We start from the raw sequence: 24,806 nt of genomic DNA, 5'->3' as shown, positions 1-24,806 counted from the left end.
CAGGCTGTTGTCCCCACATGCTTCAAAGCTACCACCATCATTCCAGTCCCAAAGAAGTCGTCTCCATCCTGCTTCAATGACTACCGTCCAGTTGCACTTACCCCCATCCTCATGAAGTGCTTTGAACGGCTAGTCATGCACCATATCAAGTCTTCCCTCCTCCCCTCCCTGGACTCCTTCCAGTTTGCATATCGGTCCAACCGCTCGACCGATGACGCCATCGCCACTACCCTCCACTCAGCACTCACACACCTGGACAAAAAAGACGTCATAGACGATGTTCATAGACTTCAGTTCAGCATTCAACACAATCATCCCTCAACAGCTCATTCACAAACTGGTCCAGCTGGGGCTCAACACTTCACTGTGCAACTGGCTGTTGGACTTTCTAACTGGAAGACCTCAGGCAGTACGGGTCGGCAGCAACACATCCAGCACCATCACACTGAACACTGGGGCCCCCCAAGGATGTGTGCTGAGCCCCCTCCTCTTCACTCTGCTGACCCACGACTGCACACCGTCACACAACTCCAACCTCCTTATTAAGTTTGCGGATGACACGACTGTAGTGGGTCTCATTAGCAACAGAGATGAGACAAACATCTCTGGTGCAGTGACAACAATCTCTCTCTGAATGTGGAGAAGACGAAGGAGATTGTTGTTGACTTCAGGAGAGTGCGCACTCAACATGCTCCTCTGACTGTCAATATCCCCCCTCCCAAATACACACACACACTGTCACTTTAATCAGTCTGAATAAGCTCTTTTGCACTACAATCAATATATCTGCATTGTTGTTTACTTCACTGGTTTGCACTCTATCTGCCATGCGCCTTGTGCTGCTTTATATATATTTTTTTATATTTTACCTTATTTGTATAATTGTATAGTTGTATTTTATATTTAAATCTGTATCTATCTGTATTTATGTTCTACTGTTAGTGTTATCTGTATACACCAAGGGTCTGAGAGTAACGTAATTTCAATTCTCTGTGTGTATGTGCTGTACATGTGGAAGAATTGACAATAAAGCAGACTTGACTTGACTTGATTTGACAAGAAAGATGATTAGAGATTCTTACAAAAACTTGCACTAAACTCACCAGAGACTGTTCTTCTGTGGTGTAGAGTTGTGAGGACTCCTCTGCAAACCCTGTGTCTTCTCTTCTATGGTCAGAGTTTGAATGTCAAATTTTAGTATGGAATATGGAGTTAGGGAAGGACGTTGTTACCCAGATCGTATATATACACCTGCTGTCTTTTTCAGCCTCTTGTCTGTATTGTAGTATGTCCTGTTGTTGTTTCCGAATTTCCAGCAGCTCCAGCTACAACAGATTATTAATAGTCAGTGAGTGGTGCCTGCCAGTGCAAACAATCCACATAATTTGAGGTATCATTAATGTATTAATGTTGTGAGTTGAGTTTAATACATCAAAGTTTAAAATATACATACTGTCGTAAGACGTTCCAATGCTGAGAAACGCTCTTCCCATGTAGCAGTGGATTTCTCGAAGGCTTCATGTCTTTTGAGCAGTTTTTCGACCTCATCCACTGTCTCACCCAGATCCCTGCTGGCCACGTATGGCTCCTGGGCAATCAGCCAGGCCTCTGCTACAGATGCATCCCGAGCAAACTGACATACCTCCAGTACTTGAAGGAGATATAATTATAAGCAGTTTTAATATGTGGTAGTGTGTAGCCTACATTTGTATGACATTTGTGGACTTACAAAGTCTAAGCCAATCCCATCTTTCATCCCATTTGACCATCATCTCCTTCCTCTTTTCTACTAGTTGCATCAGCTTCTCCTTAATCTGTGAGCACAAGAAGTGTAAATGAAAATGGATGCTTTCCGGACACTTTGTTGTGGCAAACTGCTACACCTGCTACCTTCCATGTCTGATTACCTCTGCAGAGTCCTTATGCTTGCGTTCCAGGAGGGCCCGGCCCAGCTCCACACACTGATTAAACTTTGGCCCACGCGTCTCAATTTCAGCACGGATCCCTTGGTGATACTTCATCAGGAGCTCCACTGAGGAGACATCTCTTCATTGGACAACAAGAAACAAATTTCATCACAAAAAGGAACTTTGACATCTCTACTGTGATGGCTACAATTATACATTTTCATACCGTGGCTTTTCCTGTGTCTCTATCTGCTGAATGATGCTTTCCATCCAGGCCAGCAGGTCTCTCACCATGGTGAAGAAGCGGAATTTGTCAGCTGTATCCTCCAGCTGCTTCCTCCTGCCTGCGCAAGCAGCCAGCAGACCATTCCAGGCCTCCACAACCTCTTCTTCAGTTGCTTGAATAGCAGTGGCCTGATCTCCTGCATACTGGGCATACAGTCTAGTTGCGGTCTCATGGAACTGTTTCACCTGCAAGGAAAGAGAGATGAAAAATCTCGTAACTTTTTGAGATATAATTTTTCAGATTTTCTACACAAGCCACTGGCTTATAAATATGTACAAGTCACAGGAAGATGAAAACATGAAACTTATTACGACAACTACTTGTTCATGTAATGTGTTTTCCTTGCCTGTTTCCCGAGGGAGCTGATGTCCCTTTCAAATGCAGCATGCATTCGGTGGAAGGACTCTGCTTTGCTGAAGTCTTCTCCCAGATCATCAGGAAGCTCATTCTTCTTCTCCTCAATGTGAGCAACCAGCTCCTTCCCATCATAAAAATACCTGACCAAATTTACAGAATATTTTAGATAATGTTTTCCAGTCCAATTCAACACCTCACACAGGTATAATGTTAAGTAATTATAATCTTGTTTCTGAGGGTGCTTTCAGACCTGTAGATCGATTGCTTTGTTCCGAAACAGGGATTAAAATTATTACAATGTTGCTTTTTATTCTTGGTGCGTTTCGCTTTCACACGGCAAAGTTTCTAAACGGACCAAATTTTTTAATACAAGACACGCGCGAGTAAACGGATGTCTCATTGGTCAAAGTTCCATTTATTTTCCGGGATTCCACTTAGCTGTCACGGCTGTCATCCATCAGGATGGAACGACAACAGCTTTTTTTTTTTTTTTTTTGTAGCTGTCTTTATATTAATTTATCATTTTGAGCAGGAGTCCAGGATTCATCGGGAAAACATTTTTAAAATGCACGTACTAGGAAGAAGAGCAATAAGACGGCATTATAAAATTATAAAGTGCACTTTTTTATTTTGAATGGCGAAGACGTGCTCACCCACAGACATTCACAGGTTAATTTTGAAGCATTAGCAAAACAACAAAGCTAATACTTTTCACGGAACTTACGTAATTACCCATTATACATTGTGATATAGCCTGGTTCGTTGGTCCGTTAGATCGGATTGCTTTCTCACTACAACCCAACCGCTCCAGAGTTCGTTTTCAATCGAACCGAGACCCCCTCGTTCAGGCAATCTCGGACCGATTGTTTTGGCGCGGATCCGGGCACGATTGCCATGTTCACATATGCCCAAATGAACCGAGCTAAGGGGGGAAGCGAGCCAGGTGTGAAAGCACCTCTTGGCTTGTTTTTGTGTGAGATACAGTGAGTCAGTAGGAATAATATGATCCGATAAAAGCACGCCACTCACTGCATTGAGTGACATATAGTCTATTGAATTCTTCTGTCCTTACTTAAGCAGGTCATAAGAGGCTGTGAGGAGCTGGGCACGAGTGTCGATGAGTTCCAGCAAATCTGCCCAACTCTCATTGATGCCATCCTTCCACTCTGCCAGGGTCGCTGCCTCACTGTGGCCTGCTTCGATCAGATCATCTATGATCCGGTTCACAGTGTCTACACGTTCTTGACCCACTGTCCCTGTCTCCCGTGCAAACTCCCTGAACTTATCTCGCAGGATCTAAAATATTGATGTAATTAGAAACATAATGATTGTGTAATTAATTATATTGATCTAAAATATAAGTATTACTGAATATGTAAAGTCTTGCATTGCACATGTCAAAACATGCTTTTACGTGAGAGATAGTAAATGTGGGGTAGGTTCCTATTTACCGTCACATGGTCAAGGTCTTGGCCCATCTCTTGTGAAGATGCCACCACATCACGCTCTGCAATCCACTGCTCAAGATCCTCCACTTCACGGCTAAGTAAGAAATTATGATATGTGTGGTCCAGCTTCTTTTTGCGGTCCTCTGCCAGCTCCTTCAGCCCAGCATACTGCTTATCAACTTGTCCTTGTCTCCGGATGATGGCCTCACTTCACATACAGACAAATAAAGATTCATCTTTGTTATGGAGTTTTTTTAACATACACTGGGGTGCCTTAGGATTCAGTTCAGCTTGGCCCACTCTACTCAATATACAATACATAAAGACATGCAGTTAGTTCACTATACCCATCTGGGTGCTCTTCAGCCAGCATCTTCTGGGCACGGTCTGCCAGCTGCTGGATGGAGTGTGCATAGTCATCCACTACCTGCTTCAGAAGCAGGTGTCGCTTCAGCATGATCATAGCACTCTGTTCATCCTACAACCCAGAGAGATTAATTGTCACAGACCATTTATTTTAGTATGGCCTTTCATTGCACACAAAATGTGGACCCGCACAGATATGACATAACTTGGCATTTTGAAGATTTTCAAGACAAACAGCATTTTGCAGTTTATTACATTTTTACCTTGGCCTTCTCATCAGAGATCATATAAAGTTCTTGTTCCCCTATCCAGGCCTCAGCTTCATCTGCATCATTGTAATACTGTTGGGCCTCATTAGAGCCATAAAGTCGTGCTCTCCGTTGGGCCATCTCATCCTGCAGCTTTGCCCACACCTCTTGAAGCTTCTTCATTTCCCCAGACATGTGTTCTTCTTCTGGACTGCCCTCTGCTGCTGCCACCATGCGCTGACCGCGCTCTAACACTTCATCAATGCGTGGCTGGTGGCCGTCAATCTCTTTTTGAAGAGACTGTGCAGGATAAGAAAGCATTATATGATAGGGGTGGGTGGGGTATATGAAAGGGGGTATGATCACATGGTAAATTAAATATAAATTATATAAATAGACCATTAATTGAAATAGTCAATGTTGTCAAGTCATGTTGTGCTCTACCACGCTGAATAATTAGTAATGATTTTGGGGGGTAAGTGGAAAAAATTAACAACTCACTTGGTTCTTCTTGAGCAGAAGTTGGACAGTCTGAAGATTGTTGCCATGATCTTCTGACATTGCCATTGGTAACCTCTCATTAACCCAGAGCTGAAGAGAACAAATCAAAACTTCTATGTAAAAGTTATTTAAGAAGAAAGATCAACAAAAACTAATGATGCATTCCAAGAAGCTGTAATTTGAATATATGGATAGCTGTGATTTTGGTACATACTATCTCATCTGCAAGATCTCTGAAGAACTGGTGCACTGCCTTAGCGGCCTCCAGCTTGCCCCTGCGTTGAGCGAGAGGTGTGAGGAGCTTCTGGAAGTCCCTTTGAAGTGTCTGCTGCTCAACTTCAAGCTCAGGTTGGTCCTCTCTAAGAGATGCATGCTGCTGTACAGCTTCTTGAAGTTCTTCAAGCTCTCGTGCACGATCCCGAACTTGATTATCTGTCATCTAGGGGAGAATAGGGCAGATTTAAGTAGTATTCTATAAATTACCACCAAATATGGAATGACAAAGCACAGACAATAGTTGGCTTCAAGTGAGGTAATCAACTGATTTGTAGCAGACACAAAACAATGAAAAAGTAACAAATTTTATGTCCCACCTGATGTTTTTTCAGTAGGATGTTGGCACTGGTAAGATCCTTCACTTCTTCATCCACATCACCCTGGAGCTGCTGCTGCAATTCAGCCAACCATTTCTTCAGGTCAGCCAGGCTCTGATCAAACAGCTCAGAACGGTTTGCATCAAAAAGCAGCCGAGCCTTCTCTTGTGTGGTGCTCTCCAGCTTATCCCATAGTTCATGAAGCTTAGCAAGACGATCCATGACAATGGGCTCAATCTCAGGCTTAGATTCCATCAGTTCCTGTCCCTCCTAATACGTGCATGGTTCAAAGTACATATTAATTTTTTCAATTATTTCAACACATTGATACTAGGGCTTCAACAGAATCTTACATCATTTAATAACAAATTAGAGCTCAAGGTAGGTCTGTTTTTAAATGTTTGAAAGTTATAGTAAAATATGTCCCATAGGGAGATTGGATATGGGATTTGTACTTCGGAAACCCAACTGCTGTACTTTATTAAAGTTCATATAAAATTTATATATATACCTTATCAATATTATGAAGCCAATCCTTGTTGGATGCTAGTTCTGCCATGAAGGCCTGGTGTTTTTGCCACTTGCTATGGAGGTTCCGAGCCTCATCATATGATGTATCCTGTGCAGTCAGCATTTTCTCATTTATCCATAGTGTAAGCTAAAACAGAGAAGTAAATGTTCATTGAATGAGAGAAAAGGTCACAAAGAACATTACATTCATATTAGAAGCAAATCTGTGAGATCTTGCATATAAACATTTTGAGTAAAGCATTACTCACATCCTGGGTGTTTTGAAGAAAGTGCTGAAGTTCCCTGTTGTCCTTCAGTTTCCCTGAGACTTCCTTGGCTTTGTCTCTATTCCTGTTGTTCCTGAAGACATATACACACAAATACATGGGTTATTTACTGGTTGGTCTCTAGTGCAAAGTGGTGTAAGAACTTTATATGGTAAAATGTGAACACTGACAGACATTGAAATGGCGTTTCTTTACTCATCCATTTTCTCACTGCAGAGAGAACACTCTTAAAAAAGCAACATAAACCAATGGATTAGGTATACTTTCACAAAGAGATCAATACCCATCAGAACAGGCGCCCATCTTAAGGAGCTACTGACTGCCTGGGCTAATAGGGGAAGTGCAGGCTACTCCTTTACAGTATAATGCTTCTCTCACACACTGCTGATTCAGCACAAAGAAAGCACAAATGCATGAATACATTAACATGAACTTTGAGTAGAAAACTATGGTTGCTTTCTGAATTACACTGACATTGTGGGTTGACAACAGTCAATTTGATGTAAATGTTCTTGTCATGCCATTTTATATACTGGTCCAGAGGATACAGTAAGTAATAGGCAAAATCATTAACTTTTTTATGTAGGATCGTGTGGGAAGCTGGAGCCTATTGAACTGAAAATCCTCTATCTTATATACTTTTACTGTCTCTTTAAGCATGGAAATTAGATTGAAAGGGCAAGTTATTTTAGTGAATAGTTCATATGCTAGGTCAAAGAGGAAATTTTCTATGTAAATTATGTTGTATGTCTGACCTTGGATGTAAAATGAAATAATATAAAAAACAGACCTATCTTCAATCGAGCCCATCTTGTCATTGACCCTTTCTGAGTAAAGGTTTCCACTGTCCACCAGCCTCTGACCAGTCTCCAGTGTGCTGAGTATCTTCTCCTCATTAACATCCATGGTGGTAACAAAGTCCTCTTGCTTTTTCAGGGCCTTCTCTGCTCCATCCAGGGTGTCAGGCTTGTCTATGTGGGCTAGAGTGTATTCCTTTTAACAAGTACAGAAAAAAGACACAGAAAGAGACATGGCAAATTAAAGGGAGGAACAATATTATGGAACTGCAATTGAAGGTAATCGGCAAAGAATAATAAGCAGGTGGCAATATTGGCAAGGTTTGGGTTTCCCAAAATGACTGTTTTCATTATAAGGTTCATCAGATGAAAACTGTATGTACGTATACCTGGTTATTTAATATGGCCTCAGCCTGCTTGGCGTCCCTCATGAACTGTTGGAATCCTAGACCCTGATCTAGGAAGCTCTTGCGGCTGTCCCACATTTTGTGCAGCTCATCCCATCCCTTATCAAGACCAACCAGCCTCTGCTCCAGCTGTTGGTACTGAGGATCATCTTCTTGGCCCTGAATGACAGCTGCTCCTGTGTCCCTCACACAGTGGTAGTCTTCTTCATGGCCATCCATATCAGCCCTCACAGCATCATGAAGACTCAGGAACTGCTCAGCCTCTGGTAAACCATCAGGCATGTCTTCAGATGCAACAGCCTTCTGTGTCTTGAACAGCCAGGCTTGAAAATCATCCATGTCCTGTAGGAAGGTCTGCAGCTTGCTGACTTCCCCAAGAGAGTCTTCTCGGTTTTTCAGGGTGCGTTTCAAGGTGTCCCATGCAGCATCCAACTCTTCCTGTCTGGCAAATATATCAGAAGCATTTTCTGGGTGGTCCTTCACAAGCTTCTGGGCCTCATTACGCAGGAAATCCAACTTATCTTGGATGGCAGCAAGGTCTCTTTCCATTCCAAAGAGCTTCCTCTGAATGGTAATGACTGCAGCCAGATCATTCCCAAGGTCCTGTGTTGACTCAATGACTCGTGTCTTCTCTTTTATCCATGACTCTGTCTCATCACATTCAAGATCATAGTTATGTAGGCTAAGGGCTGAATCTACTTTATGTTTCTTATCCTCCACCATTGCTTTAAAAGCTTCCCATCTTTGAGAAGAGAAAAAAGGAACATTACAGATTATTTACAAAGTATTTTTAATTGGGACAGGCTTTCATATCCGTGATAATAACTCTTACCTTCTATTGAGACGAGTTTTACAGTCTTTCACTTGTTTTGTTTGTGGATATCTGCTGTCTTCAAGTTGTTTGGCTGCTTTATTGACGTTATCAACCCGACCCTGCATATTACCCATTTCCTGAGCAAGAATGCTTAGCCTGCAAACAAACACAACATTTTATGACAGTGGCATAAATTGGAATAGTTTTCCAGTTTATGAAACACATTTACAGTACTATCTCTGGGTTCATAAAACCAACAGCCATACCTGTTTTGTACAACTTCTAGATCTTCCAAATTCTCTGGTGTCTCCAGCCCAACCAGCCAGGTCTCCTTCTGGCCCATCCAGAGCTCACAAGCGTCCGTCTCACTAAAGATAGTGTAAAGAGCCATGGTGTCATCTAGCTTCTTCTGCCTCAGGTCTGAGAGGGTCAAAAGCTCTATATACATATCCCGGATATCATTAAGACGCCCCTGGATGTCTGGTGTGTGCCTTAATTCCTCAGGAAGTGCATTGGCCTGTTTGGATAGAGCGTCAATGGTGGCTCCGTTCTTAGCAGCCTCATCTCTTAAGTCACGGTGTTTCTTGAGCAGTCGCTGCGTAGTGTACTCATCATGCCCAATGTCATCACTGCTCATCTGACGCATAGCATCAACCAGCCAGGCTTTGAGGTCATCAGCATCACCCTGAAACTGGAAGAAGCATTGAGTGTCCTGCAGATTCTGTTTACGGAAGGCGGCCAGTTCCTCCAGCTGCTGCCACTGATTTCGCACATCATCCATGCGCTGCTGCACTTTAGGGGAACCCAAGTGCTTGGCCTGAATCATGCTTTCTCCCTCGTCCATCACCTGCTTCAAGTTGTCCCGTCTGGCGGCAAGCTCATCCTCAAAGACGCTGTGTTTGCTCTGCAGTACCAGCACACTGGTCAGGTCCTTACCATGGTCAAGAGAGGAGAAGATGTGCTCCTTTTCCCGAATCCAGCTCTCCAACTCTGCAATTTCCCATAAAAAGTTCCAAAGTCGTCGCGACTGCTCAAGACGGGCTTTTCTCTGAGCTGCCAGAGCACACAACTCCTGGTAACACAGGTCCAAGTGTTGTACCCGATCATGGATCACTTGTGGGTCACATGGTTTATAACCTAGACAATTAAGAGCAGAAAAGAAAAATAACAATGAACAGTGTGTGTAACAAATTCAACAAATAAAGACTACAGAGACTGCTTCACACCTACACCACCCAGGTCAACAGAAACATACAAGGGTTCAACTGTACTCACTGTCACCATTGGCAAATTTAAGAGCAGCTGCATTGGCTGATCGTACTCTTTCTGCCTGCACTGCTATATCAGCTTCTAGCAACAAATGTTTCTGCAACAAGTCTTCCACTTCCAATAAGTGTTTTCCAAAGTCTGGGGACAAGAGTCGGCTCTGAAGAACAAATATCACATAAGAAATTGATTGAATAACATAATATATTTTTGCTTCAATTACATGACTTACAATGCAACCATAATATTCAAGCAAAACACACTATTTACTCAATTGTCTTTCCTACCTTCATTTCATCCATCCAGCTAATGATGTGGAGCATCTCCAGGAAGATTCTCTGAAGGGTGAGGTTCTTGTCTAGACGACCTCTGCGAGCTTTCAGGAGCTTCTGCAAGTAGTCCCACAGCCTCAAGATATTGTCTTTTCTAGCATCAATGCGTTTAGCATCATGGTATCGTTCTGCTTCCAGTTCTTTAGACAGGGCAACCAGTGCCTGAACGCGTTCTTCATATGCAGCAATGTCTGTCTCTATAGCATCGTGTTTCTTCTTAGCTGCCTCAACTGCTGGTAAGTCATAGCCAAAGTTATCCTTCAAAGTAGAAAGCAAAATAATGATAATTCATTTCACTCTTCAGGTGTAGGCAACAATGAAATTATGTATCTAAATAAAGGCTCACTGCGCCTTTCGTCTTTTAGAAGAAGGCTGTGGATGGTGAGTTACCTGTGAAACCAGTTTCTGATTCTCTAGAAGCCAGGTCTCCCTCATAGCTGCCTTCCTTTCAAAGCGACGAGCTATCTGCTCCAGCTTCTCCTGTCTAATGAGTTCATCTCTTAGCACCCGCTCACGGTCATGCTCTGCCTTCTCCAACCGCTCCCATGCCTGAGAACAAAGGCACACACACTCAAACAGCTCAGAGTCTCTCAGACCACTGGATTTACTATTATGTTCAACCTTTGTCACTGTCCCTGCAAAAAATGTACCTTAAGTGGTTGGGACTAACAGGTGTCTGTTTGGTTCATAACGGTGTTTCTCATGAATTGATTAATATTATTGCTGGAGCTTATTGTGCCCCCATTTAAAGTCAGATATTGGATATTCCTACTTTATCTCGCCAGATGACCACCATATTCTATTGTTCGATGTTTAGAACATAAAAAGGCAAAGATTGTTTTGCAGATATATGTTCAAAGTCTGACTTCAAGTGGCATTATATTGCACCTTCCCTAAATGGAGGTTGGAAATTCATACTGCCTGATTTTAAATCAATGCAGCATTAAACTTAGCATCTCACCTTGTTGATATCAGACACCAGTGCACCCTCTTTAGGTGTGTAGACTCTCTGATTGTTGGCCCTCATTCTGCTCTGGATGGTAAACAGCAGTACTTCCAAGTTGCCTTTCTCCTGGAACCTGAAGAGTTAGAGTTAAAAAGTAATTCAAAGTTGGTTGCTTAGCAGTTGGTTGCTTACTACAGAAAAAGAAACATTTGTTCGTAAATAGCCTGAATTACTTAGGTGGTTTCTCCACGGTACGGTAAGAGTTGAAAGCCTGCAATTGCTGTTGGACGCCTGTAAGGGAGTTAGCAAGCTTGCGGTTGTTCAGGACAATGATGGTTTGCTCAATCCATGTTAGCAGGTCTGATGACAATGTCTCGTACTTCTCAATCATCTTCTCTGTTTCAATGGCCTGGTCTAGCACCTGGAAAATATAAGTATAGATCAATGCAAATGTCCTCTTGCATTACACACATAAAATTCACATGGGAGCGGACTCGATTAAATTTTGCACCTTTCCAACTCGCTTGCCCTCAACTGCAAGAGCTTTCATCTTGGAGAAGTAGTGGTAAAATGCAACAACGTATGTGATTATAGACTTCTCATCTGGGTTCTCAGTGAACACATCTGCAAACAATAGAATATAAAGATGTTTTCTCTATAATGGGAGTATAATCTTTTATATTTTTAGCTTAATAGTCAGTAGGTGTTACTTGCCTTCTGGGTCCAGGAGCTTGGTGACACCAAGCTTTTTTTCAGCTACATTAAAGGCCTGCTGAAGGTTGTGAGTGGGATTGGACCTCTGTAGATTGCCATAGTCCACCAGATCTGGCCTGATGCAGTGAAATTAAGAGGGTATTTGGTTTATATATTTTATATCAATTTCATTTCTCAGTGGTTGCTTGGGAGGGTTACTTTAAATGTCAACGTTTTGTTGATCAATAACATGATCTTGGAGAATGAATGTTCATTTTGAAATCTCAGGCTTTTGATTGCAGACATTGATATATTCGCAAATCTCAACTCAGTTTGTGATTGAAAATTATACATATGAGATTCTAAGAAATCAAATTTTATATCGTAGAGAAATCATGAGATTTATGCAAAGGTTTAAAGTTGATCTCCATGTAATCTCAGTGGTGTCTAGAAGAAATAAGTGAACACATCTGCTCAATGGGTCAATGCATGTCTCCAAACCACTAAGCAATGTCTCCACAAGCTATCTTTTGTCTTAATATTTACATTTTGTCTTGATATTTATCACCTGTGTTTGTGAATGAGAGCATTGAAAGCCATGCCATCTTTCCAGCTTGTGGTGAAATTGGTGATGTTTACACTGGGATACCTGCAGATACAAAACAACATGAGACAAATCCATCTGCAACCACAAATTTCTCATAAAAAAATTGAGGATTTGCTATAGCTTCATTACTACTAAAGTATGACAACTGTTGTCCTACCCTGCAGTCTTCATCTGACACCAGAGGAGTAGTGCATCTTTGGCCGAGCGGGTCTCTTGCCGGCCTGTCTTATCAGCTTGTCCTGTTTCTACAATAATGTCTTGAATCTGTATCCACATGAGGAAAGAAAGAACAAAAGCTGAAATTAATCCCACATGTGCATTTAAACTATATTCATACCTCTTTCTGTCACTCTTTCTGTCAACTAGACCTTCCTTTTGTTAAATGCAATAATAAAAGCAGGAAATTCTCATATCAGTTGACATTTCATGTACTCTAAATCTCACATTAATTAGAAGAGCTACTGTAAATCGCCCTTGGGCATCCAATCTTGGATATGCAGAGGCATTGTTACTTTATTTAGATCCTGACTTTTTATATCTCAATAGTTTGTACATTGCTGTGGGAGCCAGGCAGAATAAAGAGCAGTCAACAATTCCCATTCCGGTCTATTTCCTTTCATTTTTAAAGGTCTGAATTATGTAGCAGAGTATATTGTTTGAAGTAGCTGGGCTAAAAATATCCTGCTATTAAAATGAGAGATTTAAAAATAAATATAAGCTTTTCGAATCAACCAACGAAATGTAAGCTTTTCCAATCAGCCAAAGACACAATACAAAAACTCTGCTGTAGGTCTACTGTAATATCAGAAAGTCTGGATTGTTTTGTACTGTATGTTTTATAGCCTGAGAAATGTTTTAATTTAGTTTTTTATTTCTAAACTTTCCTTATTTTTTGGCTTAAATTATATTTAGAGGCACAGAATGAATAGAGTGGTCAAAAAAGTTGTTTCATCAGAATAACGGGCTGACCTGGAAGCGAAGAATGATGGTCCAGATAAGGCCTAGGATGAGCCGGTGGTTCCCATCTACAATATCATGTGATCCCATGTTCTCTAAGTGCACCTTCTGTTCCTTTAGAAACTGTAGAGCTTTGTCCACATTCTCCAGACAGTGGATGCGCATTCGCCCCTTGGTCGGCTTGGGCTGAATGGTGGAAAGATGGAGAATCAGAGATATTACTGCAATGACTTCAGTAAATGGCAATTAATTATTGTTCTGTGGTGTGGACAGATCAAGGTTTGACATGGTTACACATTAAACACACGTTATACACACCAGTCTCTCCCCTGACAGAACCTCCAGTAGTTTGATGAGCATTCTCCCATCCCGAAGGTCTAGATAGAGATCTGAGATTCGGCAGCTGACTCTGGCTAATATTGAATTCACCCATTTTGTGAAGGTCTTCTTCTGGACAGCCTCTCGCTCGTCTAGTTTTGACAGAAAGGGAAAAACATTCAGCTACTCTTATGTGGCCTTGTAGTTTCACATCTGATGTTTTATTTACATGAAAAATAAAGTGAAATTAAAAATACTTAAATGAATCATAGAAATATGTCAGATTCAAAATAATAAAATAAGAAATAATATTTTGCATAAATAAAAAGCCCTATTTGTAGGACCAATTTTGTTTTCTTTTTTTGCACTGTGACAATTTAGTGGCAGTTAAGCATTTCCATTTTCATATCAGCTTAAATTAAATTCAGTACAATAAATACTGCCATGATGTATACTCAAAATTGTGCAATACATTTAATTAAAAATCCCATTACTGCAGATTTTCAATGTGCTCAACTGTACTGAAAATAATGTCACAATGCATAATATCTTAATGGCCATAAAAATACTGTAGGCTTAATTTTTATGATTTCTTGACAGTTTTCATGAGATTCACCCATTTTGATGGAGAACAGACATATATGGAATGCATTATGTAATAAAAACAAAACTGTGGACTGTAGAAATGCCCTAAAGCCGTATTTTTAACATCTCGCACTCAAACCTTCAAAAAGCCCTTTTTAAAAATCCAAAAAGTTTTGTCATAATCAGACAGTGATTATAGTATATAATCTATGTATGTGTATTCTAACAATGTTGGGCCAAAAGCTAATTTTTTGGCAGTACATCTGTAGAGAGACAAAATAGCTTTCATTTTGCCCTAAATATTTAAATTTGAAATGTCATAAAAAATGTTTTATATCATTAATCACACCTGTATCCCCAAGCCATTAGCCTTTCCCATTAATTTAGGTAATTAATTTAAAGAGTTGTAGTAATTGTTTCTTAATGTTGGCACACTGTGGGAAAAAAAACTTTTTTTTCTTGATTTTCTAGTAACCTCAAACATGTATTTTATGTGATAACATCTAAATAAAGTGATTTTATTCAAGTAAAAATTTAAATTTTAAATTGCAAATGCTTTTCAGGCAATCTCCTGAGCTGTAAATGTCATGGCTAATACATGGCTAATTCCCCTGGAGCCAAAGGAAAATGATGTCACATCAACAGTGATTGCCTATCCTGAGTTTTCATGAAAGGTAAAACTACATGTTGCTTGCAAATAAATTATTTGAACAACTGTCAACAGAGATTTTTTATTTTTTATTTTTTTGGTCCAGATGGTATAAGTATAGCATCTACCAGCCATGGCTAGGAGGCCATGCTAACCTGGCAAACCTTTACTTATTGGGTTACACCAAAAAAAATAAAATATGGTAGCTTTGAAGCATGTGGGGACAACAGTCTGACTTAGCGAGATGTTGAAAATGTCTGTGAAGACATCGGTAAGTTCCACTGCACAGTCTCTCAGTACACGCCCAGGAATGTTGTCAGGACCCGGAGCTTTACGTGCATTGATCCTATTGAGGGATCTCCTCACATGATGCAGCAGTGGGGGTCGGTGATGGAGTGGGCCTCCGGAGCAGACCGAGATCCCGCAGCTCTTCGGCATGTGCAGAGTTTAACTCTAAAAATGTGGTTCTGCCGACATCGAGCAGAAACTCACGACAATATGCGCGCTTGGAAACAAATAGACGTGACGAATGCGTACAAAAACACTGCGACTCACAAGACAAAAAACACGAAAACACCTTTCTGTCGGGAGAGAGAGAAGCCGCAGCATGTGAACGCGCCGCCATCTTGGATCACTAAGATCTAAGGGTCAGGTCAGGTAGGTGAAGCTCTATAAAGTAAATACTGCACCGTTTCACTTTTTAAAATTCAATTTACCATGTTCCTTCCAGATTTAGGAAAGCTCCAGATGTGCTAAAGCATAATAAGAGATCTAAGCTTGGCAACACTTCATATTTCATGATCAAACTACTGCCAAATGATTCCTCTTCCTGTCCACACTTTGTACAGCCGGACTGTAGTCTAGCCTCTACTAAATGCTTCTCTCTCTCTCCATTAGAACAGCAGTGAGTCTAAATAGAGTTTGTTTCACTAGGGGTCCTGCTGATCTGTGATATTCTCTCCAACTCACATGAAAGGTCTGTGAAATATTCATATTGATGGATTTTCCCTGTACACCACAAGCCAATGTTTTTTCCACAGTCAGCCTTCACAGGATGTGACATGCAGTCTCACTAAATTCTCATACCTTAGTCATTGTTTGGAGGGCTCTGGATCTACAAGGTTAGGTCCTTACCAACACAAAATCACAAGTAACGGAGAACTTTGTGATGGGAGGACACATAGAAGCAATAGATTTAGATGCAATGTAAGTGGTTCTTTCCCATGTAACACCTGTAGCCATGATGGAGGCGGTTTGGGTAATCTTTATGGTGTTCTTGTCCTTGTTGAGTCCCTCCTTCAATGTAGATCTGTAAGATTTTTCACCCATTTTACCATCCATCAGACAAAAAGCTGCTCAGTTTTAGGTAGGACTCATGTCTTAGGTACTTGCAACTATATTTCTCATAATTGCAACTTTATAGTAACCAACTGTTTATAGTCACCAACTATATTTCACAATTGCATCTTTAGATCTTATAGTGTGACTTCATATCTCACAGTTACTATATTTCTTATTTTAAACTTTATCTCACAATTACTTTTATTATTATTTACTCTAAAACGGGTTTCCATAAAACCCATAACCCTAAGTATGAGCATTAGTATTAGTGATGCATGCCTTAGAAAACACCTCTAACTTGAGCAGTAGAAAAGTAGAATGCAAAACTAGTCCATGTCTATTTGTCTTTATGCTAACCAAGTTGAATCCCTTCCTATGTATTCATACTATACATGTAAACATTAGTGATAGTAATAGAAAAAAACAGTCTCTCTGAGCTATGCTCTTTGTGTTCCACAGCATTAAAAGAATGCTCTCATCGGAGAGAAAGAGGAAGCTCAGTTTTACACAAATTAACAGTGACAGTCAGCTTATCTCTAAAAAATAAAAAAGCTGCCAGGAGAGAATAAGCGAGGTAGGAGACCTCAATGCTGAATACCCCAAATCAGAGAAAAAGACAGAGACAACATTTTCCTGTAAGAGGTAAGAATAGCAGAAGACAAGAAGTAGATGGGGGGGTAGTCCGCCAGTGTACCAGTCAATTTGTACTTCAGCAAGAAAAAGACAGATGTGGTGGGGCACAAGAAGAATTTTTTTCCACTGAATGGCCTTTTTATGAGGTTGCCATTCAATATTTAGAGGTAACACAGTGAGCAGTTGGGGCGTATATACAGCATAAATAATGAAATTAATAAATACTGCACATAAAAAGACAAACCAGTTCCCATAGCACCCCATAGAGAACAATCTAGCATACCACCTTAATGTCCTTCCCATTCTGGATCTCTGCCTATTCCTGTAAGTCCCCTGTGGTGGGGTATGCCGGGAAAGACTGCCCCCTCCTCCAGGATGGGAGGGAAAAACTCTAGCAGGACACTACCTTGTAGTTGTTTGAATCGCCCATCCAGGATGGAGTTGTTGAAGCAGATGTTGGAAGCACTGTAGCTCAGCCAGCGTGCTCGTCTCATACTCCGGGATGGGGACAGGGGGCAAGATGGTGAGGATCGTGGAGGTGAGGGCCGATGGCCCCTCGGGGTGCAGGAGGAAGAGGATGATGAGGTTGAGGAGACTGAAGTGAGAGTCATGGGCGCTACTTTAGGTGTGATGCCCAGTAAAGTTCCGTTCCTCTCCGGCAGGTGCTCAGGTTCACGAATGTGGGGACTGTTAGTTTTGCCCCCTCTCCTGCTTTGGGCCCTGTAAACTGGTGGGGTGCTTCTGCTCCGACTGCCTGGTGCATTGGTCCGGGTCGAGACTTCTTTTATCGTGGTATATTGCCGGCTGCTGACCTCTCGGACGACAGGGGTAGGGCGGATCGCAATGGTCTCTCTGCTGGTCTTCAAGCTGAGTTTGACCTCCCTCAGCCGGGTCTGGCTCACAGGCACCGTGCGACACAAACAGGGGCTGCTCATCCTCACCACGCTAAATCAACACGCAATGCTGGGAAAGAGCGAGACAAACAGGACACTCTTCTTCCCTCCTTCTGTCTCGAGTCCTGTTTTCTTCCTCTTGCCCGCCCTCCCTCCCTCCCTTTCTCCTTCCCGCCCTCCCTCACTCTTCACTCAGCAGTGATGCTGTTGTGCCTCTCCCCAGTAGCACATGGAGTGGTTCTCCAGCACCCCAGCCATGCATATAATATGCCCCCATTCCTGTTCACCCCACAACACGCACACACTCATCTAAAATTTCATCAAATAGCTGTACACGTGTTTGTGTGTGTGTATTGATTTGTTACAAATACAATGTGATGTCAGACTGTAAGTGCGTGCATAAGCGGTTTGGGCCCTGATGTACTGTAAATATAAACTACAACTGTATTAATGATTGTGTACTCAAAGTGTACTTCGTATACTCAGAGGGATTCGTGTCTGTTCAGAAGCCGTAAATCAATGGTGAAGAATGGGAACCACTTCTCTCTCGCTCGCTTGCTCTCCCTCACTTTTGAACTCTGTCTAATTGCATTAGAGAAAGGGCAGAGCACAGACGCACCGACAGAACACATCATACTCCCCCTGGCTCAGCAACATACACTTGGCTCAAAGAAGCAGGCCGGATTTGAGTACACCATCGCTAATGCATTTCAAAACAGAAAGACCCCTAGCCTTGAATAAAAAAACATAACTTATTCTCAAAAAACGGAATGCATGGCATACAAGTTTAAATATAAATGACATGACAGTATATTGTAGTTTAATTAATTTTCTTCAGAAAAAAAAAATTATGATAGTGTACTGTCACTCAAAAGCTATTTAAATCTTGCCGTCTCTGAGAGCAGCAGACCCCACAGGTGTGCCAAAAATTACAAGCTCTTGCAACCATCCCGGAGATCTAAGCTATGGGCACAGACGGGCAGGGCAGCTGTCCAGCTCAGTCATACAGAGGCATGCTGGGTATGTGCAAATGATCCTGGCTGGTCAAGGGGGGCATGAGAGGATAGGGTTCAGCTGCCTGTGCGTCTGTATATGTATTTGCACATTTGTGGACATCTGTATATGTAAACCAAAGCAACATGTGCTCAGTTTTATGTCACTTGAGACGACTCACCTGCAAGCGCTTTAATGCGCGAACGCTCAAAGAGTCTGGCCGAGCTGTTGTCGTTGTCGAGCTCTTCACCAGACAGTTCAAAGCGGGTGTTGATGCGGCTGTACTGCTGAGTGATTTCAGCATTGTCAAAGTCTGTGGTGGAGGTCATAGTTGCCACTGAGATGAAGAGGAATGAGAGAGACCAAACACCTCACCGTGCTACACGAAGACAAGACAGTGGAATGCCAGAGATGGATGATCTGAAAGGTGAAAGAGATGGAGTCACTGAAGTGACCTTTAAACATTTTGAAATTTCAGTTTGCACCTTAATATATTTAGACATTCAATATTCGTGCCTAAGGGACCATTCACATAGAATGCATTTTTGCATGTCTGTTTTAAAACGTCATGTGCAAGAAACTGGAAAAGACGTAACCACAATGGTCCAACGCAATCATCTAGCGCATGTTTACATAGAAAAACAATGAAAAAGTATAATGCAAAAAAGTGTTATGTGTGAACAGCCCCTTAATGTTGGCACATAACATGATTATATGAGCCTGTTTATATACAGTGGGGAACACAGTAACTGTAATTGAAAAAAATGGAAGTAATAAGTTTAAGAATTGTGAAAATGTAAAACAAAGACATAATAAAGATTCTGTATTATTTCCACGGTCCCTTATCAGTTGATCTGTTTTAAAAAATGGTGTTCTTGCTTACATTGAAGAACAAGATGCTGTTTGGAACATTCTTAAATTGTGGTTTTGTTGATTTCAACTCAAGTGCTGCTGCCATTAAAAAAGGTTTTCACACAAAATTTCACTCAAATTGCTATATTGATAATATAACTTGTAATGAAAACAAATTAATTGGGGAAAAAAATACAAAATAGGAATTTAATGTGCTATTTTTTTACAATAGTCTGTTAGAATCATTTAAGTTAGATGATCATTCTTAAGTTAGATGATAATTTAAAGGTGACATTTTATGCCCCTTTTTACAATATGTAATATAAGTCTCTGGTGTCCCCAGAATGTGTCTGTGAAGTTTTAGCTCAAAATACTCCACAGATCATTTATTATATAATTTTGAAAATGCCTATTTTGAGTGGAAGCAGAAACGAGCTGTTTTTCGGGCCTGTGTTTTTAAATGCAAATGAGCTGCTGCTCCCCACCCCCTTTTCCAGAATAGAGCTGTGCCATTACAGCTTGTATCTGCTAAAAAACATCTGGTTTGGTTCTGATGATCATGTTTATCTCGCTGAAATCATGCGTTTTAAACCATATAAGTTTAAACTTCAGATATAAGGTTTTCTGAGAGCACACATCCGAAGCACACGGACAGAAAGTGGCTGTCACAGTATGTGAGTACTAAACTAAGTTCTCATTCACACACAAGTTTATGTTAAAAACACATGAGTTACAAAAACAGTCGGTTATGTCTGTGAAGGTAAACAGCTGGGAAATAAATTGCTCGTTTATTTTAGATCTGTGTGGCAGCAGCAATATACAGTAGCCTAAATAAATCAATAAATCCACTGCTCTGTTGTCTTCTCTGAGGCTGGGACTCTAAATAGTGTTCTGTGCTCGTCTGTGCAGCCAAAGACAGAACAGTTAGCATGTTTTGCTCAAACTTTCGCCATGGCATTAGAGTTGGTACACCGTTGTCGCTTGCTAAATTAAAATGACGGTGCCTTAAGTGGAAGTTTGCAGATTAAGCGGCGGTAATATTATAATTATTACCTTAGAGAGATCCCTTTGCCACATCACCAAGGGAGCGAAATTAGACGCGCTCGTTTTCTCAGATGCTTGCAGAAAAAGGCTTACCTAAACAAAGTGATTGGGTTAATCTTTTTCACATTTCCTTGGTTGGTAGATGCACCAGGGACCTGATTATAGCACTTAAAACCTGGAAAAGTCAGATTTTCATGATATGCCACCTTTAAGACTCTACAGAGGACCAAGAGTCACATGTGCAAATTTGTGGTGGTTCTTATGCCAAAAACTGTCTCATAGTTGCCCATCCTCTTATCATTACCTGCCTCTTTGCTTGTCCCTGTCTATAAGAATGGCACAAAATGGCAATTAATGAATAGTACAATTAATAAATGTATACCTGTTTCCCTTATAGAATATGTTCCTACACCCTCAGGATTCCAAAGGCCGCCATTTTCAGCACATGTCCTCTAACCGTCGCTCTTAACAAGGGTGTGTATTTACGCATGCTACTGTGGAATGGCGAGTGAAGGTTAGCTGCTAAGATAGTTCTATCTTTGTGAGGCATGTTGCTCATGTGTAGTCTTATCGCCCTAAACGGGGGCAACCCCTCTGAGTAAGAGAATGTAAAGAGCACCTTTCACAAATTTTCCTACTTCGTCACACGCTACGTGATCAGATATTTACTTGCGTGTTTCTTCTCACAGTCAGAAAATTAGGGAGGAAAATCCTCACTAATCATTAGCAGTGAACTACTTGAGACGATACAAAGCTTCTGCTCTAGTTGGCTTTAAATATCTAGGCCATTGAAAAGCACTGGACCAAATGAATTTCACATCCTATTTGCAGGGTTAGTGTACTGTAACAATGCAAGGTGTGAATATGTCAGTTGTACAATATACAAAATAAAAATCAACACTGGCTGAAGAACTGAGGGAAGTGGAGAATCTAACAGGTGTCAGAAAGAGGGGTGATGGTGGTTCTCACTCTCTCTCTCTCTCTCTCTCTGTATCAGGCCAGCGCAGGGGGGATGTTATCAAAGAACTATTCTCCACCCATCAGCGGGAAACCCATTATCACAAGAGGCACAACTTTGCTGCTCTCTCTGCGTGTGGTGTCTCTGTCTCTGCAATATGCTCACGTGTACACATACAGTTTATGACAAAGTATCTACTAACTCAAACGAAAGAGATGGACAGTAGGGACAGCTATGAAAAAATTATTCACCTAAAAAAGAAAATCATGTCATAATGTCATTCCAAACCTCTGTGACTTTCTTTCGTCAATAGAACACAAAAGAAGAAATTTTGAAGGACATTGATGCTGCTCTTTCCCATACAATGTAAATATATAGTAACCAAGCTGTCAAACTCCAAAAATTACAAGTAGTCCTTAATAAGTCCTTATTATTTGTTTTCTCAAGCCATATGATAGCTTTTTGTGAGTAACAGACCAAAGTTTAATTTGTTGTTCCCTGAAAAACATTCTCTCTGCAGTAGCTCTTAAATCTCTTTGCATAGGCATAATTTATTTTTTCATTTTTGTGTGAACTATTTAAATGTTTATAAATCTACATATGCTAGATTATTGAATCGGAACCATTTTTAGGTCATTAACATTATTTTTGGCAATAACTGTAAAATAAAAACTGTGATTTAAATACTGCAAGATAAGTATCTCTAGCTAATAATACCTATCACTGCCATGATAATGTCACAGTGTGTTTACTCTCAAATTCTGCAACCGAAGCTGAGAGGGCGGATATCTACTGTCCAGGAAGCCGACACAGCGGGTTATTTCTCACATGTGTGAGGGGAGAGGCCACACTTAGGTGTGGTATGAATCATGATACACTGTATGTGCCATGTTACTGTAGGAACAGCTGGGGAACCAAAGTATTCTGTGTTTAAATGAGCTTAAGGAAAGTAAATTGTGGGTATAATCACTGCCTTGAAGAAATAAGTTTACCCTGAAACTTAAATTCTGTCATTATTTATTCACACCCGTGTCATTCCAAACCATGACTTTCTTTCTTCTGTAAAAGAGACGTTTCAAAGAATGTTCACGGTGCTCCTTTCCATACAGTGCAAACAAAAAAGGCTGACATGATTTTAATTTCTGAATAAACTGTTCCATTAAAGATGCAGTAAGTTTTAAACACAGCAGTGGTCTTGAGGAAAGCAGAGCATAGAATTAACAGTCAGACAGTATAATACAAAACTATTCCTGGAATTAACTTTATGGTCATATTATGAAGTTCTGGGTGGTAAGTAATGGTGTTTACACCACAGCGGTTCTCCCTATAAGGTGAGCTTGAAACAGCTCACATAATTTTATTAATTCAAAGGCTTAGTGACAGCTGTTTTTCTTTTGCTAATACTGTGAAACAACTTTCTTCTGTTTATTCAGTGAGAAACAAATAGATCAGCCGAATGTGTGTTGATCTTCTGTTCGAAAGTTCAGTTGATAACTGAGGCTGTTGGAACATGGTGGCTAGTTTCTAGGTGCCCAAACTGGTCTATGTTCCAAAATCCAGCTTGACTGCCTTAAACGTATGACAAGCTGGTTTGTTTCAGGTCCAATGTGGTCTACCAGTTTGGACAAGCTTAACTCAGCTATAATGACCAGCTTGGACCTCGTTTAGAGTAACTCACAGAGTCAAATGAATGATCATATAGAAGAAAGATGAGAGCTGCTAGTTATTAAATGAACAAAGTAACTGAATTTAACTGTCAAATTAAAGTTCTCAAAGTGAAGAATGTAGGGAAATTAACAGTTCTTACATATTTGCATTGGTTTGTATCCAGTATGTTTTCTCCAAGGGCTTTTTATCTGTACTGATCACACATGCCAACATGAATGTGTTCACACTGTGCGTTCAGTGCTCAACAGGTCACTGCGCTTCTCATAAGCCTGCAATAGGCTACTTTTATGAAAAGAACAATAATTAAACCAGTCATTGCGATATTAAACATTCTTTTGCTACTCAGAGATACACACACGTATATATATAATTTGATTAAAACGAAACAAGAAACAAACTCTTCTAATACATCTAATATAAAATGACATTGGGAATCCTAAACTGAAGACAGGCCCTCTATAACTATGAGTTTCAAATAACAGTATACTTACCTATACAAATGAAAAACAGTCCAGGAGATTGACACGCTTCTTTGTCGATGTCTTTATAATAAAGTCCGTTATTTGAAGGGCTGTAATAATCCCATGAGAGGCGCTGAGGTCTAGGTCACGGTGGGGGAGAGCTGCTGCAGCTCATTCTCATCAGCCGCTGTTTGACCCACCCAAAGTGTTAAAAATAAAGTAAGAGCAGCAGAGCGCTGCCTGAGCGCAGGGGACGCGCATTCCTGTCAAGAGTCTCTGACTTTAAATGGCGTTCCCCACCCTTCCACTGCCCGCCTCTACTGCAATATCACAAGCCTTGCATAATAAAAAAACGCCAATATTTACAATCTGCTACTAATCAATAGGGACTAGTGCCAATGTGGATAGACTACTTAAAATCGCTTTCTTTGCAGAGAATTTTACAGTACATGTTAAACCCTTGTTGCTTGTTTGTGGTTTTCTAATTCTCCCTTGAGTTGAAATTATTTGCTCTATTGTGGGAAAAACATAAATAAATATAAAAACCTACTACAACTGAACAATAAAATATTTTCCACTATACATTTCATACTATTTTTTACGAAACAGTTTTAATGTATTCTAATACCTACTTATTTGTTATTTTAGCTTTTAAGAGTATGATGATTTATAACACAATGAACATGTTGCATCCAGTTAAGTTACAATGAATTATATTTCCCATAATGTATTATAAGTCTCATATCTTGCCATTGTTTAAGATCTGAACAATAACTTGTACATTACAGTAACAGTACATCTTATTAGTGTTTTTTACTGTAAAATGACAAATACAAAGTCTTCATGAAAACATCCAAAAGGCTTTATAATGTGGTCTTATTATTTACAGTATAAGTGGTCTATGTGCTATAAGTAAAGTAACTTCACTTTACTTAAAGCAGACAAAGACCACATATAAATAATACTAATATTAATACTACTACTAATAATACTCTTTTTTCTCTCTCTCTTAAACAGCCATAAGATCAGATATCAGATCAGATGAATGTGTTCACATTTGCATTGAACTATTTTTATTGTAATATCAGT

The 24,806-nt window shown here is 40.5% G+C and overlaps 2 protein-coding genes and 1 long non-coding RNA gene across 6 annotated transcripts in view; 1 reads left to right on the top strand and 2 right to left on the bottom strand.

Moving 5' to 3' along the window:
- The window catches only part of LOC107602263 (uncharacterized), a 9,306-nt gene extending 7,405 nt beyond the window's left edge, over positions 1–1,901 (top strand). The window contains exon 3 of the long non-coding RNA XR_001611015.1: positions 1,794–1,901. This is a non-coding gene — a long non-coding RNA (uncharacterized lncRNA). The remainder of the gene's footprint in view (positions 1–1,793) is intronic.
- Positions 1–23,999, bottom strand: part of LOC107602260 (spectrin beta chain, erythrocytic-like) — a 31,974-nt gene extending 7,975 nt beyond the window's left edge. The window contains exons 1-33 of one of the 4 annotated variants that reach the window (XM_016294718.1): positions 23,748–23,999; positions 18,916–19,154; positions 13,641–13,792; positions 13,335–13,508; positions 12,523–12,629; positions 12,327–12,407; positions 11,780–11,895; positions 11,577–11,689; positions 11,299–11,486; positions 11,081–11,198; positions 10,510–10,668; positions 10,075–10,377; positions 9,797–9,947; positions 8,788–9,658; positions 8,540–8,677; positions 7,690–8,449; positions 7,294–7,496; positions 6,486–6,576; positions 6,218–6,364; positions 5,707–5,976; positions 5,328–5,552; positions 5,114–5,203; positions 4,628–4,912; positions 4,346–4,476; positions 4,002–4,206; positions 3,623–3,846; positions 2,540–2,690; positions 2,134–2,378; positions 1,908–2,046; positions 1,730–1,814; positions 1,454–1,650; positions 1,252–1,325; positions 1,104–1,167 (exon numbers count right to left, since the gene is read on the bottom strand). In XM_016294718.1, the coding sequence (XP_016150204.1) occupies positions 1,104–1,167; positions 1,252–1,325; positions 1,454–1,650; positions 1,730–1,814; positions 1,908–2,046; positions 2,134–2,378; positions 2,540–2,690; positions 3,623–3,846; positions 4,002–4,206; positions 4,346–4,476; positions 4,628–4,912; positions 5,114–5,203; positions 5,328–5,552; positions 5,707–5,976; positions 6,218–6,364; positions 6,486–6,576; positions 7,294–7,496; positions 7,690–8,449; positions 8,540–8,677; positions 8,788–9,658; positions 9,797–9,947; positions 10,075–10,377; positions 10,510–10,668; positions 11,081–11,198; positions 11,299–11,486; positions 11,577–11,689; positions 11,780–11,895; positions 12,327–12,407; positions 12,523–12,629; positions 13,335–13,508; positions 13,641–13,792; positions 18,916–19,063 (6,405 nt within the window). In that variant the 5' untranslated portion in view covers positions 19,064–19,154; positions 23,748–23,999. Of the gene's footprint in view, positions 1–1,103; positions 1,168–1,251; positions 1,326–1,453; positions 1,651–1,729; positions 1,815–1,907; positions 2,047–2,133; positions 2,379–2,539; positions 2,691–3,622; positions 3,847–4,001; positions 4,207–4,345; positions 4,477–4,627; positions 4,913–5,113; positions 5,204–5,327; positions 5,553–5,706; positions 5,977–6,217; positions 6,365–6,485; positions 6,577–7,293; positions 7,497–7,689; positions 8,450–8,539; positions 8,678–8,787; positions 9,659–9,796; positions 9,948–10,074; positions 10,378–10,509; positions 10,669–11,080; positions 11,199–11,298; positions 11,487–11,576; positions 11,690–11,779; positions 11,896–12,326; positions 12,408–12,522; positions 12,630–13,334; positions 13,509–13,640; positions 13,793–18,915; positions 19,155–20,639; positions 20,668–21,012; positions 21,080–23,395; positions 23,428–23,747 lie in introns of those variants that run through there. The other 3 variants (XM_016294720.1, XM_016294721.1, XM_016294719.1) reach the window with 3 other exon arrangements.
- On the bottom strand, positions 16,896–17,845 carry LOC107602262 (uncharacterized). The gene has a single exon (XM_016294723.1). It carries the CDS (start codon positions 17,781–17,783, stop codon positions 17,136–17,138), a length of 648 nt encoding a protein of 215 aa, XP_016150209.1. The 5' UTR covers positions 17,784–17,845; the 3' UTR covers positions 16,896–17,135.
- Positions 24,000–24,806: the final 807 nt, after the last annotated feature.

This window comes from Sinocyclocheilus grahami, unplaced genomic scaffold (assembly GCF_001515645.1).
Source record: "Sinocyclocheilus grahami isolate Dianchi unplaced genomic scaffold, SAMN03320097.WGS_v1.1 scaffold323.1, whole genome shotgun sequence".
NCBI classification, from domain to species: domain Eukaryota; kingdom Metazoa; phylum Chordata; class Actinopteri; order Cypriniformes; family Cyprinidae; genus Sinocyclocheilus; species Sinocyclocheilus grahami.
This window is presented reverse-complemented; position numbering and strand designations above follow the sequence as displayed.

What these genes read in the sequence shown, in the direction of transcription:
- LOC107602262 (XM_016294723.1), bottom strand. Translation starts at nt 17,783, where the DNA reads ATGAGCAGCCCCTGTTTGTGTCGCACGGTGCCTGTGAGCCAGACCCGG.